General features: G+C 34.0%; 1 protein-coding gene across 1 annotated transcript in view; it reads left to right on the plus strand.

Annotated features, from left to right (window-relative positions):
• The window catches only part of FUT8 (fucosyltransferase 8), a 135,461-nt gene that overhangs the window by 84,368 nt on the left and 33,421 nt on the right, over nt 1–17,672 (plus strand). Inside the window, exon 8 of the mRNA XM_075152280.1 lies at nt 11,330–11,567. Coding sequence (XP_075008381.1) covers nt 11,330–11,567 — 238 coding nt within the window. The remainder of the gene's footprint in view (nt 1–11,329; nt 11,568–17,672) is intronic.

Raw genomic sequence — 17,672 nt, forward strand, 5'->3', positions numbered from 1 at the left:
GTATATGGAATGAGAGTATTTCAAGCAGATCTCTTTTTTGAGGGGGGTTTCTTGGGGGTTTTTGTTTGTTTGTCCATGGTTTTCACTAGGCTGTACTTACCTATTTGGATTCTTTGTTTTATTATAAAAGAGAAGTCTCTGGTTTCTATTTTTGATTCTTTAGAGTATCAGAATGCATACATATGTTTACACAGTGTTAAACATAAAAAAATAAAAGTCCTTGTATGAAACTTCTGAACAAGCAGCCCATTTTTAAAAATACGAGTATGCAAAATTGAAGTGCTTGTATAGTATATTGTCCAGTCCTAGATTGTTTCAACAGTTGTGTGAGATTTCTCATAGATGCTCATATTTGTGAGTGCATAAAGCCTTTTTAATGTATGTGTTTGTGTGTCTCTATAGAATTTAAACAAAACTTGATCTGAAGGTTTTGGGACTTTTATTCATGTATGAATGCATGCAGATATTTATATAGTGAGCAAAAAGATATTTGATGTAGTCTGTTTTATTTGTACTTGGTTTGGTTTTCCTTGCATGTGTGCACCTCACTGCTCTGTTTTATATGATCGTCCCTAATGCCTGATCTTTTCTGTATGTAAATAGCTGAATTTGTTTCTCAGGTTTTCATTATTTCACATTTCACAGTTCTGCTACTGGAACCTTCTCTTCTATGGCCAAACTATGTATTTGTTGCTTGTTAAATAAAAAAAGACAACCTTCCGTGGAAAAAACTCCCTGTAAATTATGTAGGAGACATCACTTTATTGTCTTCTTTCAACTCCTTCTTGAGAACTGTTCCTCATTCTTTCGTTTTTGATGTCACTGTTTGGCGATGGTGTGCTGTAACTACTTTTCATGATGATAAATACGGCCTTTCTCTACTTTTTGCTTTTTTCACCATATCCATTTGTTGTCTTATCCAAGATGTATACATTTCTGGAGCGTGATTGTCTTCCTATTGTATGTTTTACGTGTTCAGGGCCTTAGTTCAAGACTAGGAGCTCCAAGTACGTACAACAAATAACAAAAGTAAAAGGAGTTTAGGAGAACAGAAGCTCAAAATTGAAGCATTAAATAAATGCTTACATTGTTTTCTAGTGAATTTGAAATAAATTTTCTGCTGAACAAAGAGCTGGGAGCACAATTAGCTCCTACTAAAATTTATTTAGATGTGTATAGTCTATGATAAAGGGCTTTCTCTCTATAGATGTAATTTATTCTCATTTTAAAAAAACATAGAAACAATATTAAGAATGAAACCAGTGCCAAGTCACAACACATATAGCATCCTAATATTTCATATTTGTAGCACAACTAGTTAAAGCCTTTCAGAAAGTGTATTATATCCTTAGGCATTTCCAAGAAAAGTAACTATCTTTATTCTCATTATCTTGAGAGCATGAGCAGGTGATTTACAGAAAGTTGTGGCATTAGGTTCAGAATTAGAATTAGGTCTAACATACTTGGCTCAATTTCCATCATACAGGCCTTTTTGTTTCTGTTTTATGTATAAATTTTTTAAAAAGCAGTCAATAATAAAATTTCTGTCACGGGAAGAACTGAACTTTTTTTCATATCTATGCATTTAAAATATAAAATCAATCATTATGGATTTATCCCATAACACTGAGAAACACATAAGAAAATTAGCATTTCCCTCCTTTTTTTTCTTTTTTTTTTTTTTTTTTAATTTCTGGTATTTTCTACAATTACATTGTTTTTTGTTTTTAATAAGTCATCACTGGTAGATTATAGAAATTAGAAACATAACTGTATTACTGCCACATATCAAATTCCATATGAGTGTTTCACATGGAAGGATCTAGAAATAACACAGAAGGGATATGTATTTTCTCAGTAATTGTCTTTGAGCTTTAAGCTGAAGAATGGTGATACGTATTTTCCAAAAAATGTAATTCTAGCTTTGATAAATGTTGATATTTTTAGCATTATAACTGTGCAGGTCATCAAAAGTAGCACTAAATTCTTGGGTTTAACAAATATGCAGCAACACATTAAAAATTATTTGGGTATTTTATGAACAAATAATATGCTGTGTATTCTATATGTCTTTAAGGTTACTTGAAACATTTTAGCTGTACTGGATGCTCGGTTTTTGTTGTACTAAAATGTGAAATAGAAGTATGTGATGAGCCTTCTCTCACAGAAATATGTGATGAGCCTTCTCTCACTAAACTATTCTTTCTTTCATATGCTTACTGTCTTTCTTTTTATTAATCTCTTTTCAGGCTAAACATACCTAAAATTTTCAATCATTCTTCATGTGTGAGAATTTATGATACCTTTCATTTTTTCTTCCTGATGTCTTCCCTTAACACGAATTCTTCACCAGGCTATTAGAAGTGAGCATCCACTAGTTGACAAATGACAGCAGACTATTGATTTATAGAATAGCACCAAAATATGTTTGGGTTTTTTTTTATCTTTTTTTTTATGCAGTCTAAGGAATTACTTAGCTAATAATAGGTCTCCCTTGAGTTCATGTCACTATGGAGCTATTGAAAATGATGCCCAAGATTTTTAATTCAGCTGAATTTTGAAACTTGAATATTTTTGTATTTATACAAAATTTCACTTTTCATGAGTCATGCTTGCTTTGGTTAATTTCTTCTGTTATTCATGACAATCTTCTCTAGACTTGACTAATTTAAAATTTCTTAGACATTTAATTTAATGGCTTTGCTTTTTACCAGTTCTTCCATGTTTCATGCATGAAAGTACCAGTCCCGCTAAGATAACTAGACGCTGTTTCTCTGTGGTTTTGCCATTTCTCGCGCCTTTTTATAATCTGGTTTTGATCTTTGACTGTACTTTGTCCCTTACTCCATGACTACTTTTGTTTCTTTGAAGGTTGTTTGCTAAAAGACAAAAAAAAAAAAATCAGAAAAATTACGCTGTAGCAAGAAACTGTGGATAGGATGGTTTAGTGCCTACATATGTTTATGGATGATCATTTACCTCCAGGTGTACACTATTACCATCATTCACATAAGAGTCAAACCCCAAAGCATGGTAATTCTCCATGTGTGCAACATTGCCCAAAGTTGGGGTGGAAACCTAGCCAACTCTTCAAAGATAGAAAATATTTTTTCTCATGAGTAGTCGCAGTCTTTGAGAAGAGTCATTCACATTTACAATTACTACCCTTTTTATTTTCATTCTTCTGTCTGAAAAAAACTGAGGATGCAATATCTTGCCTACATGCCTGTAAGCCAGACATAAGCTTTTGGAACCCTTCTAAAGATTAAAATATCTCCTATCTTGAATGATTGTTGCAAATAATGATCCAAAACTGGAATATGTCTGCGACTACACATTTGAAAGTCAAGTTGACTGACTTACTGGTGTGGGTTTCAGGATTTTGAAGAGTACAGGGCTGACTAAGTATGCAATGTAAAGCAGACCGTAGTCTGAAATTACACATATACACCTCTATTCATAATATAACTGTATTAAAAAATAAAATAAAATAAAAAATTCAACAGCCTTTGCCCCCCAACTCCATGCCAAAAAGAACTATCTGGAACATATTTGTAATTTTTTGTGAAGAATAAAAGTACCGTATAGTTTTCTTTCTGGTACATGTTGAACAGTGACAGCTGCATTATTTTGGGACATCTCCCTGGGAAATCATCTAGCTGAATGATTGTGAATAGTGATGACTGCTACTTCATTTGGATGGCATTACCATAAATTTGATTTAATGAGACTACATTTAGCTAGTTCCCTGTAGCTAGAGCAACACTTAAAAAGCTAGAAGCTTACATTTAAGCAAAAGACCTTTATTTTCAGAGGTATTCATTATCAAACTATTGAAGAGAATGTGCAGGAGAAGTCAGACAAGGCCTCCTATAGTACTGTGTATTCTGGAAGTGGTACAGTGAGTAAATGATTATGAAAGCAGCAGTTTGTTTTCTTCCCCTTTCCTTTTGTGCTTATTTTTGTTCTATTTATTTTAGGAAGTTTGTGATTCAGCACGCAGTCTCCCAATAGCAGAATATTTTTGCCTCCAGTTTTTAAAAAAATCAAAACATTTTGTTCAACTTTGAAGGTTAAAAATATAAGCAGGTGAGAAAGGTTACTAAGTACTCAACAACATCATCAATTATAACAGTAATAATTTGCCATATTCATACTATTTAGTTGGGGTTGTGTATGTATGCAAAGAAAAGAAAGTTGCTTACCAGACCTTATTCTGAGGTTTCTGGATTTCCCAGTATTTTTGGTGATTTAATGTGTCACTTAAATTTTTCTGTCTCAAAGTATATTTAATTCTCTCTCTTTCCCTCCCATTAAAATTAATGATATATATCTTTAATAAAAGTACTCATGCTAAAATGACAACAACAACAACAAAAAAGGCTCTGGGCACTCTGCATATGTGCAAAGGGATGTACCCTTCACAACTGTAAGTCTTGAAAAGTGTAAACTTGTATCCTTCAATAATTCAAATCTAATGTATTGTATCTTTTCCCAGTTATTCCACGTCACGCATGAGAAACGAATTGTAGTGTGTTGTGGCAGTTGTAGTGTGCTGTTGGTGTTGATAAATTCAAAATAATTTGAAACAAAGGCAAAAGTAAATTCCAGAGTGGAAAAAATCTCATAGAAAATTCTCCATCAGCATTTACTTTTTTTATGGGGAAAGAGAACACTAGCTGAAGGACTTCGGCTATGTGTCTGTATGGGCACTTGTTCTGGAAGAAGAGATGATTCCTTTAATGGGCAGACCTTGTGGCACTTCAGTTTTCTTGTGGTAGACTCAGCATCCTTAGGTTTATTTGAAAGCTTTTAGGTATTTCCTCCAAATATATAGAATCCTGGTAAGTCACTTTCTCAAGAAGAAAAATGTCATGAATGCCAGTTCTAGTTTCTGAATAGATTTAAGAAGTAGACCTAGGAATAGCATACTTTAACAGTCTCATCTTAAAATGATAAAGGCAAGATTATATACTGGCAAGGCAAATGGTTGAAAAAGGCCATATCCTTAAGCTTAACTGAGATGTGTTCCTGGCCACAAGTGCTACTTGCTTACTTAGGTAGTATAGCTCCAGTCAAGATTTATGGTTATGAATTCATAATATTGACACACTTTGACTATGACTTCTAGTTGTCTTAAACTTGACAACTGTCTATTATTAATTTTGTTAAACTTCAATCATTTGACTTACATACACTCATTTAATTATAAATGAATCAGTGCCTCTAGTGGTCAACAGAATTGAAAGGCGATAATGACATTCATGTGGTTGTCTATATCTAAGGGGAGGTCATTGAACAGAACATTGACTCAGATTCAGGTTTACTGACAGACTAGTAAGGCCTAAAAATGTAGCATTTAACAGATGGTTATTGTTACCTTGTTACATTCTTTTCTACAGCATCATCAGTTTAACATTTTCTTAATGCAGATTTTTCAACACAGTCATTTGCCTTACAGTAAAATGTGTGTTAAACAGCAGAATTTACTTTTGCCAGTTTGTCATGTGTTTTGATGGCTAACTGCACATTTGAAAACGGTAGAAGGTGATGTGGCGTTGAAGCAGCACTTCTGACATCTTTCCCATCTGATCCTGTTGACTAACCAAGAGCCCTGGCGAAGAAGGTTCTTTGAACACCGAGAGACGCGGAAGATGGGGACGTGGAAATATTCCTAAGACTATTTTTACTGTAGTCAAACAATGGCAGGGAATGTTCCCAGGCACTGGAACATAATATTCTATGCTGTTAAATTGTTAGAACAGTTCCTGGCATGCTTTTGACTCACATCAAGTAGTTTTCTCCCAAACAATTCTTTGGCTGTGTTTGAGACTTAGCACAAGACACTCTTCATAAATCTGCTGTGTGTGGCTACCCTGTTTTAAGAGGTTTAGAAAGTTTAATAGCATGGATGCAGCCTTTTCTGTGCCATCTAGAATAAGTCTCAGGCACATTTGATTTACTACTATAGATTTTGCCTATGTTTATATGTTTCAAATTATCATGTTTCTAACAATTTTGATTTTATTTGATTTTTGTTGCTATTGTTGTATGCTAGTAATCTGATTGTAAAAATACCACAAACTGTAATTTTGGAGCCACACATTACATTAAGAAAATGCTGTGGTGTTTTCATTTTACTCAGGAGTACTCAGTCACCAAATAGGAGTAAGAAACAAAAATGAACTCATGGTACAAATAATGAGCTAGAGAGCATTATACCTATTGATTCTTTTGTTTAGTATGTAGAATTAATATGTGAACAGAGATACGGTCTGTTCTCACCATTCTTGCTGATGGTTCCATTTAAAATATTGCTGTTTGTTTAGGGGAAAAATAAATACCCACTCAGTAATGGGTATTTCCCACTATAGCTGTAATTTCCCCTCAAAACTTTTTCCAGGTTTTCAGGTTCTTTACAAGACAATACTGATTTATTTTAATACTTGCAGGATTTCAGTCTCTTTTTTTGTTGTTTTTGTTTTAATTAGAGATAGAAAATTAAGACCAAAAAATTGTTGCATTTTAAACAATTTATTTAAAATATCTGGCTTTAATATCATCAGTATTCTGCAAACTTTGTGCTAAACAGCTGGAGACTAACAGTTGCAGAAGAATTTCACGCTATTAGCTCATACTCCAGTCATGTTATCTTTGACTGGATATTAAAATCGTAGATTACAGTCATCTGCACTGAATTTTGAGTTATGTACATGGGGGAAGACAGTCTTTAATGCACATACACATACACAGTTGACAAATACCATTGAGTAACAAGATCTTGGAGTTACCACAGATAATTCTGTGAAAATATCATTTCAGTGCTTAACAGTATTTAAACAATGCATCTGCATCAAGGATAGACTCTGCAGTTCTAGTCCCTTAGTGTCAGAAAGGGTATAATAAAACTAGAAAACTTGAAGGGGAAGGTAATGTGTATGATCGAATACGTGAACCTGGCATCTCTGAGAGTAAAGACTAGAATAGATGAAGATTTCAGTCTCCTAAGAGAACTGAGAAGGGGATGTGATACATAGAGGTCTACAAAATCTTGAGTACCCTGGAGAACTTGAGTAGGGAATGACAGTCTAGTCTCTTCCAAAGAAGACATACTTCAATACAAGACTCGTACTGTGCTGCTTTTACGGAATTAAGTTTAAGGTTGAATTTAACAAGGCTTACATATTTGGGGCAGTCAGTCATAATAGCACGGAATCTGCTTCAGTCTCATTAGTCTTCTTGTAAAGATTTATAGTGGCAGCATTCCTTTGGTGAACCATAGGTACTAAAAATAACTTCTAAATAATTTTATGTAAAGGCTAGTGGTTCCTGTTTGGTATGTCTCAGTTAAAATAGTTTTTAAATGGATGCAGGAGAACAATTTTAAATGTCTTATGAAGATAAAGTAGCTACCCAAGTCAGTTATTCAAAAGAAGCCATTCAAGGATATTCCTTCACATAGGCAAACCAGTGGATGTTAATTAAATCCAAGACTAACCATTACTATTTCTCTCATTACTAATGCAGTTTTGTAGGTCTGCAATGTAATAAGTGATTTTCCAGCTCCATTAGTAAAGGAGTTGTCAGCCAGACTTCTGTAACTTTGCTACACTCATATGGCCTGCGTACCTCATCACAAAGGTTGTCACGTACTACGGAAGAATTAGGGAATTACGTTTCTTGCAGGGAAAACCTGGATACACTGCTTTCCTTGTAATCTAGGCAGGAGAGGTCATTTGCAGCCTAAAGGACCATAAAACTTCTTAAGGGAAGAAGGAGCTGGAATCTGCCAGTGCTTGCAAGTAGGAAGTAATGTGATATTGCCTTTATTTGGGTGAGAGTTTAACTGTATCAGTTTAGTTGGAAACCCTGAATTTTGTGAGAGCAACAGTGTATGCCTATGTTATTGATGATGAAAGACCACCAAATCAGTTTTGCCAGTTATAAAAATCCACTTTTATTTTAGGTGACATGTAACGTTCTCTTCCACAGAAATACATAATTTTAACCATTTTACAGTTCTGAAAATTTGTTACTGTTTTCAGTTGCAGTGTTCATGTAAGTAATTTTGAGAAAAATAAAAGGTGTGAACTCTGGCATGGATTGATAATCTAATCTTCTACATATTGAAGTATGTTTTGTGTGGTTGGTCGGTTGGGTTTGTTTGTTGGCGTGTTTATGTGGGTTTTGTTTGTTTGTTTTTTAATGCAGTTGTATGGCTGTTATGTTACATGGCTTGACAATCCTGGAGGTCACATCCATCCCTCTCTTGATTATGTAGACAACTCAATTGGATATAAGAGTCTGTGATGAGCAGTGTAGTTAGGGATGAGAACAGAGTGCACTGCTCCTTCAAATCAGAGATTTATAATCCTTTTCTGTGACTTTATGCCAGGAGGAAAAATCTTCTGTCAGTCTTCACTGGATTTGAAATTGACTGTTGTTATCCTTTATCAACTCAATACATTTATGGGTTGCTTTGATTGGCAGTTTTGGCTTATGAGCACACAAGCTATTCTGATGCATGCAATGTGATTGTATTTTTTCTTCGTTCTCAATGGTTATTAATTCCACCTTTTTCAGGAAATCCCAGTTGAAACTGCAATATATCTAAGTGTCTCTACTTCCTTTTTTTTTTAAGTTATCAATAAATAATTTAAGCTCAAATACTGCCTTGTCTTAAAATTTGAGTATAACAATTTGAAAAAACCACAGTCATAAAGAAATTAGCTGAACTAGCTTTCTATTCAAGTCACAAACTTATATTAGAATCATAGAATTGTTTAGGTTGGAAAAGACCTTTAAGATCATCAAGTCCAACCGTTAACCTAGCACTGCCAAGTCCGCTACTAAACCATGTCCCTAAGCACCACATCTACACGTCTGTTAAATGCCTCCAGGGATGGTGACTCAACTATTTCCCTGGGCAGCCTGTTAATATATATACTTTACGGTTAAGTCTCCAAGAAATGTTAAAACCCAAGTAAGTGCATTATATTAACATTGGTAAGCAGTCACGGTACCAAATTATGTTTCTTTATCTGATTCCTACTGGAATACCATAATATTGTTAATAAGCTATTATATGAAACTTGCATTTGCGTGCAAGAAGGTTAGAAGGGCACACCTTATCAAAGTTTACACAACTTCAAATATGTCATCAATTAAATGCTTTCATTTTCAAGAGGACACAGGCATTTGAAGGTAACAGAAAGTGTAGAAAACATTATCTATTGGTATTTTCTAACAATTCTCAGAGATTATCCCTTTCAAAGTAGTTACGAAAAAGTTAGATTCAATAAGAATTTTTGCTATGTGGGAAAAAATCGGAAGACAGACTTCATAACATGCTTTATGGCCCTGTTGACATCTCTAATGTATCTATTGTTTCTTTTTGCATGCTTTCTTTAAAATCAAGATTTTAAAAAAACGTCTCAACAAAAGTATATTGCAAAATCATTAATTCATTTTAAAAATAAATTAAATAAAATTCTGTCTGAGTCAATTGATATCTTGTGACACACTCGTATGTCCTACTTTCTGATAAATACATTTTGCTAATGGTTTACTTCTGGCCATAATAGTTCTTTTTACAATCTAGTTACAGTACGTTATACAATGGTATTAAAACTCTTCTGAGGTACTCTTCAGTTAAAACATCTAGACACGTCTTTCAAAAATAGAAGTAAAGCAGATAAACACGAAATACAAATTTTCAACTTGACAACTGAACAGTTATGTCTGCTTTTGACAACTCTCTAAATGACAGAAAGCGGCTTCTTTTTTTTTTATTATTTCAGTTAAAAAAATAGCAACACAACTTTATACACTATTTGCTTTGCTTTTTGAGCTTAAGTTTTCTACACAGTAAAGGTTAACAGCAGAAAATGATTCTACTTGCAGCTGCTATCATTGCACTTCACTGCATGGTGTAAATATGTCTGTAGATTTAGGGAGGAGATATTTTTTCATGGAATTCTTTCTTTGTGGACTTTCACACAATACTAGAAAAACCCTCTTTCTCTCCTAAAAGACAAAAGATTTGTTGTAGTCTCAAAGATACCTGTTAGATTTAGTCTCAAGTTATCCATTAGATCTGTGATAGCGAGAGTACAGGTCTGAGGAGCAAAAATTAGGAATGGAAATTTTATTTAATTTATTGTTTTTCATAGCTAGTTAGACTTTGAATCAGATGTTTGTTCCTTAAAATGAAAAAAATCAAATGCTGAAGTAACACATGTTGTGGAGTTTGTTATTTTTTTCTTTTTTTTCCAGATCTGAACTATTCTTCCCTCCTTTACATAACTGAATGCACAAATTAAAATTTTTATTAAGTATTTTAGGACTTAGCATTTAAGATCATTTGATGGCAAGATCTCAGTTCTCCAGATGATGATTGTTGGTTTTTGGAAAGACCTGATTTGTTGCAAATTTACAGAAAATTTTATTTAAAGTTGTTTAGATGTGAGAGGAACAGAATTTATATTGACCCTCATATATCAGTATTCTCGCAGCGTAACTGAAAACTAACTTTTCATCCTAGAGATTTAAAAAAAAAAAACTTTTTGGAATGCAGAAGTATGTCTAGGGACATGCAAGTATGAATGTGTACAGCAAAGTACTATATTTTACAGAAAGAAAAAAAATCTGTAGATTATGTTGTTGTGTTGTCCACATAACTAAAAATATTTATTAATTTGTACTTTCAAACATAGCATTCACATTTGCCTCCTTTGATGTTTTTTCTTGGATTGTGGAAGTATAGTATATTATTTTATTGAGAGTGCATGCAGATTAAAATACTGTGTTTTATCAGTCTGCTCAGTGTTTTATATTCTGTATTTGGTATGTGGTCAGTTAGTCTGGGAAGCAGTCCATTAATAAGCATTTGTTTTATTCCGTATACTGTAGACACGTGGAAATTTTCTTTCGTTGGATAACATGCATGCTCATTGAAAGAGAACTAACAAACTTGGAAAAATGCTAAAGGAAAAAGCATTCCAAGTCTGAGAATCATGTTGATGAAATGTGACCTCTGAGTCCTATGTTAGCTTATTCTGACAGATTTACAAATGAGAAAGTAATTTAAAATCTTCAAGGTATTCTATTTTACATTAGGATAGTGAAGTATGTTCAGTAACTGTTCATGTTCACAGTGAAGAATTCACATAAAATTTTCATGGAGCTGAAGCTTACTCATCCATTTTAATATGAGATGTATTATAGCAGGGTGACTTGTGTAATTTATGACATTTGTCAGTTGTTCAGAAAAAAGTATGCCTTTGTGTGTATCTTCTCTTCAGCTTCACTTTTTCATCCATCCTTACAGAACCCGAAGGATTGCAGCAAAGCTAAGAAACTTGTGTGTAATATCAACAAAGGCTGTGGCTATGGTTGTCAACTTCATCATGTAGTCTACTGCTTCATGATCGCTTATGGCACTCAGCGAACACTCATTTTAGAGTCTCAGAATTGGCGCTATGCTACTGGTGGCTGGGAGACTGTATTTAGGCCTGTAAGCGAGACATGTACTGACAGATCAGGTACCACCACTGGACACTGGTCAGGTGAGACTTAATAACTCAAATAATTTCTCCTTGTTTTTTGCAGCTTCATTCACATAGAACTATTTTGATACCTTTTTCTTTGATGTTATGTGGAGCTTAATAACTATGACTGCAGTTGTATACATAAGCATCTTTTAAATCTTATTTTTTCATTGTATTGGAAAAAATATTATCCTTATTAAGATACCTCTGCTTTGGCAGAGATTTTTTAATACAAAGTTTTTAAGATTTAAATTATAATCCTTCAGCAGTCTGCCACTGTGTTATGTGCCAGATATGAAAACAATTTTTATGGGAAGAGAGTATTAAATAGAAGCTATTGTTTGTAAACTTTGAAACAAAAAAGCATGTTTCAAATATAAAGCAAAAGAAATACAAAGAAAATGGTATCCAATAGTCATTCATACATGAACAAAATAATGAAATAATTGAAATAATTTTTAATGTAAAATGAACCGACTCGAAATTCAGGTTGTAAAAACAGTGGCAATGTTACATACCTTTTTATTTGTAGATCAGTAAGTTGATCCATTCTTTATACTAGGTTGAACAATTTTGCTAGAATAACTATATGGGCATTCATGTTTGGAGGATCAGATAGCTTTGTTTGTCTCAAAGTAGACAGCATTCATTATAAAGGAATTCTCACAGTCAAAATCTTGAAGAGTTATTAACATCTGCATGGTTTTATACTTTTTTCTATATATTTAAAACATTTTTCAGGTACCTGTCAAAATTGTGAAGGTATACAGCACACCTGGAGATGGCTGGGAATATGCTAACTTTTTGCTCTCAATTTATGATAAATCCTAGGAAGAATTTTTTTAAATTAATTTCTGCGCAGATAATTCTTATGTGAAAAATTGTCAGCTTTTTAAAACATAAATTTTATTGACTCTTCCTCTTTTGTTAGGCATACTTATTTTTTCTAAGTCTGTAACTGGTATTACAGTGGGAGTTTGTAAATGTTACAATAAATGCAGGGAAGACACAGTTGATCAAAAAGAATATAACTGACTGTTCTTACCCAAGACTAGGTAAATTTAGTGAGACATCTTCATTGATAAAAGGAGATTCTTGGAAAAAACATAATTAAACAATTGGGTTAGAGAGAGGTTTTGTATTACTGACAATTGTAGTCTACATAATAATTATTGGATGAGTAGATAAGCTAACAATGGGTAGAGAATGGGCTAAGCTATGGACAAAAACAATTTAGAGTGGGAAACAGTAAGGGAGATACTGTGCCACTTATCAGGCTATAGCTGTTTTATTTATCAGCACTGATGCAAATTTTGATTGTTAGCATGTGGCACATTAATCTTATCCCAGAAAAGGAATTTTGGCTTGGTAACTCTCTGTTTAAGGACAAATAAGAAGGGCTGATATTATTATTTATGTTGGTTGTGCATACAGTCTCAAGAACAGATTAAAAAATTTCTTTCCAGTATGTCCTGAAGGATGTATTTGGCAGCAACAGTAGTGACTTGGATTTCATTGGGACATTTAAAACATTTGTAGGGATTTTCAGTAGACGATTGTGTAGACTACAGTCATCAGTAAGAGAGGCAGTGCACTGATGAGATGTTATTTTAGCATACAGTTTTCTCATTAGAACTACAGGAGCTACAGCATGACTTTTGCAGACCAGTACTATCCCAGTGCCATAGAGGCAATATACAGTTTGTCTGTTTGGATTAGCAAGCAGAGCTTTTCAATTCTGGGTTGACAGAAACTGGTTTAGGGACATGATTTAGTGGGCATGGTGGTGTTGGGTTGATGGTTGAACTCGATGATCTTGGAGGTCTTTTCCAACCTTAATGATTCTATGATTCTGTGGTTTCCCCCTCACTGTCTTTATTCTTCCTATTCTGTTGGCTACCCCTGACACACAGATTTTGGATGGTGTGTGAAGTTACATGCAGGGAAGAATGGCCGAATCTCCAAGTCATCAGAGACTGTACCCTGTACCCTAGAGTCACAAGAAGTATTCCCTTCCTTCATTTCTGACAGGTTCAGAGTTACACTGTTTCAGGAGAACTCTGAACTGGTTACTGGGCTTGGAAATTAACATCAATGCTGAGAGGAAAAGAAAAATGTGGATGTTCATTCCTTCACTTCATCTGTCTTTCTATCTTTGAAATGGTGGAATATGTGGCCAGTCCCATAGCTACTTCCAGACAGGGAAAAATTGTCTGTTCTGACAAGTGTCTCAGGTTTTAGTTGTCGTTCCATAGTGATTGTGCCTCTCGTAGTTTCTTAAATTATTTAAATCCTCAAGCCTATTGTAGGCAGAACTGATATCTTTCAAGGATTTCTAGTTACATATAGTGGAAGTGTCTGTATCTTCAACAATTGTACTACTTGGAATGATTGCTTTATAGTTATTTTACTTCCTACTGAAAATTCTTGGGAGTTGTGTTGTATGCTAGGGTTTGTTGGTTTTTTTGAGAGCAGTGTGTTGTTTTGTTTGTTTCATTTCTGTTCTTTTTTTTCCAGAGAATGAGTAACATTTCTTATTCATGTTGGATCCGATAGTACTTGAAGGTCTTTGTTATCTGGCTGATTAGCAGTTTAGTGAGGAAGTGTGCCGTGGAGGATATGTAGAGGAAGGAGAATTGCCTATACAGTGGACAATTCAGCCCAGGGACCTATTTGAGTCCAGTCATAGCAAGAATTAAACTTTGCAGAAATTTCCTTGATCCAACACATTGCATGTGTGTGTCAGCCAGATCTCATATTTCCACTGTTGTCTCTGTGGAGAAGGTTTTACAAATATTCTTCTACTTCAAAATATTCCTCCAGTTAGCTGTTTGTAGCTTCTTAGAAGGTTCAGATATGATAACTTTGCTGAATTCAGAGGAAGGCAGGGCAGGGTAAAATGTTATAGGGAACTGTAGTTTAGGATAAAATGCAGAAACAGTACTTGCCTTTTCAAAGCAAGCACACATCTTTAGTTCAGTAAGCTAGTCTTTTGTCTTCTGTGGATGGTAAAGAACATTTCCAAGTCCTTATTTTAGATACCACACCAAGAACAATGCTGATTAAAAGCAAAGCCTTTTCATTATGAATATAGCCAAACAAGTTCCCTAGAGAGGGTGTGCAGTCTCCATCTTTGGAGGCTTTCAAGACCTGTCTGGCTGAAGCCCTGAGCAACCTGTTCTGACCTCATGGCTGAGCCTGCTTTGAGCAGAATTTTGGAGTAGATGTCCTCCTGACCTATAAACTGTGTGATCTGGACAAACTTAGTAAATGAGTTCAACTGTGGGAAGTGTTGATTATGACTAATAATAACCTGGTCTGTTATCCTAATGAACTGGCACTGTCCAGAACCAGCTGCTTTAGAAAAGGGTGAAAGTACAAGAAAGCAGGCAAGTAAGGGGTAAGCTGCGTCAAAGAGAAATTACTACAAAGAGCCAGTTCCTCCTATTTTGGTTATGCATATGAATCCTCATACGTGCAGGTGAATGTTACATCTTTCTCTGTGTGGTTGATAATCAGAACATATCAAAATCTTCAGTCTTCTCAATAGGACACTGCATACCCAGTGCATACGGAATCTTAAAGAATTTAACTGTTAAAGTCTAAGAGATCTCAAATTAACTTTTTCAGATTTACAGAATCCAATTTACAGATTGGTGTGTAAACATACTTGTGTGTTTACGCATTGAAATAACATTTACACATTGAAATAACGTCTGTTCTTCAAAGCTTCGAGATGCTACAAAACTTTTGTTTGAAAATTCTAGCAGTTTTTGTGAATGAGAATTTTTGCCAAAAATTAATTCTTAGAAATAGTTGAATGTTTTCTAAAAATAAGTAGAAATGGAAAACTGACATTGAAAACTTCAGCTGAAGTTCTATTCATGTTTGGCAAAGTTATTGACTGAAACTGCCATCGGGGCATGGTTCTGGGCAGACTGCTCTATGTGGCCCCAGAATTTAGTTGCAGGCAGTTTTGTGAGCCTTGCATTTAGCATAATAAGCTGTAAACCAGTGTTCTGGAGCACTTATGCACACATGACTTAAAAAGACTATATGTTTTCATGAAAGACTGTTAAAATAGATCATGATTTCCTGCAATATGGGCTCTTGCTGGTGAAAGTACAAATAATGTTTCTTTTTAGCTTCCTACCGGCTTTTTTTTTTTAATTAGTTTCTAGGTGAGGATGAATAGTTTGAAGGCTGAAGGCATGAAATATCTTGATGTGATCAGTTTTTTTTTAAATTAATGAATGCCACTAATTTGAATTTTGGTGTTCTAGAGATAGAAGACATTCAGCTATGAAAGACAATCTTTCTAAGGTTAGCCTACTGGATAGCCGCTTGCATATAAACTGTGTTAAATTCTAATCTCCTGCAATGACATGATCACTGAGGAAGAATGATACTGACAATTGATCTCTTTTACTAGCTTCAATGTGGCTTCAGTAGGAATCTTCACTGGATACTTAATTGCTAGTAAATCTGAAAGACATTCTATCTTGCTGAAGATTTCTATATGTTTTTTATGTCTTTCTAAATTTATATAGATTTTGATTTTTCTCTTTTTTTTTTTTTTAAATTCCCTGTACCTTTACCAGAGACAAATGAGTCTGAAATTCTTAACTGTAATTAAAAAGTTTGTCTGCAAAACCATGCCTTTAATTATTTTTCCCTGCAACTTCTGAAATCAGCATGGGATTTTCTAGATTTTCAAAGTAAATGTGTAAAAATGCATTGGAATTTATAAATTTCCATTTCTCATAAACAAAATATTTCTCCTACATAGTGTACTTACTATGCTGTGTATATTGGTTTTTAATAAAAGTCGTTTTTTAACTATATATCAAAAGTATTCACAGAAGTGAATGCTTATATCAGCATATCAGTGTAAATAACAGATACAGGCCAAAAAGTCAGAAAATTGTATCATCTTAAAGAATTACTTTCATGTAATTTGCAGATGTGCATAGAATAATAATTTAGTAAATTGTGCTTCATGATAAAATTGTTTAAATCTGTACATTTATCTTTGTTCTTTTTAATTAAATTGCCTCTGCTTGACACTTTTATTTTATTTGTATTAGCAACATAAAGTTTTGAGGTTTCTGAAGTCTATCTTCAGCAAAACGATTTAGATCGTAATCTCTTCTACAAAGAATTAAGAGGCTTGTACGAGCTGAGAATATATATATCTTTAAAATATTATTGGTCCAGTCCTCTCCTAACTATACATGAAAGCTAAGCTTGTCTATTTCAGAAAAAATTAGCATGTTTTTGGAATTTTCCTTTTCCTTTGTTTTGCTCAAACACTTTCATACTGTCATTCTAGAGAAAAAAAATCTTAATAAGAGATGGTTGTATGCATGTTCTTTTTAATTTTAAAATTATACAATCCCTGCAATTGTAATTTACTTGCCGTTCATTTTTCCTTGATATCTATGGTCAAACTATTTATGAATAATTTAAGTAGGAATTGTTACAAGAAGTATGTATACTTCCTAGTAATGAGTCAAAATACAAAGAACTTGCGAAGACGTATTTATCATTAAATTTTTGATTAATTTTCTTTAAAATAATGAGTTATATTGAGCATGAATATTTTTAATTGCCAAGTCATGATGTTCTGTTATCATTGCAACATGCTAAAACAGGGTAGGCCTCTTTTTATCAGTTTTTACCTGCTGATTTATGATGTCCTGGTGGCATTCCCTGATAATACATTGCAGGAAGGCTATAAAATAACTGAATAAAAAAGTGGAACCATACACTAAATGGGAAAAGAAAGATTCAGAGAAAGATTAAGAGAAAGGACAGATTAATATACAGTTAGAAGTCATATCTGCATTACATGGCGGGGAATGAAGGGATGTGGAGGTAAAGAAGCCATCTACATGTTTTAAATCACAGTGTGTGCTCCTTCCCATAAGGCCTGCAAACCAGTAAGATGAAAGATAACTTGAAAAAGGAAAGCTGAAATAAAGTTTCCTGCAGTTACATTTGAATACTGACTTTGCTGCCTCTAGCCATGGTTTGATGAATGAATACTTTTAAGGCAGGGGTACCCAGAGGGGAAAAAATGGCAGAGCTCTTCATTTGGTGGTAGTGCCAGCTTTTAAGTAT

The sequence above is a fragment of the Calonectris borealis genome, chromosome 5 (genome assembly GCF_964195595.1).
Source record: "Calonectris borealis chromosome 5, bCalBor7.hap1.2, whole genome shotgun sequence".
NCBI classification, from domain to species: Eukaryota; Metazoa; Chordata; class Aves; order Procellariiformes; family Procellariidae; genus Calonectris; species Calonectris borealis.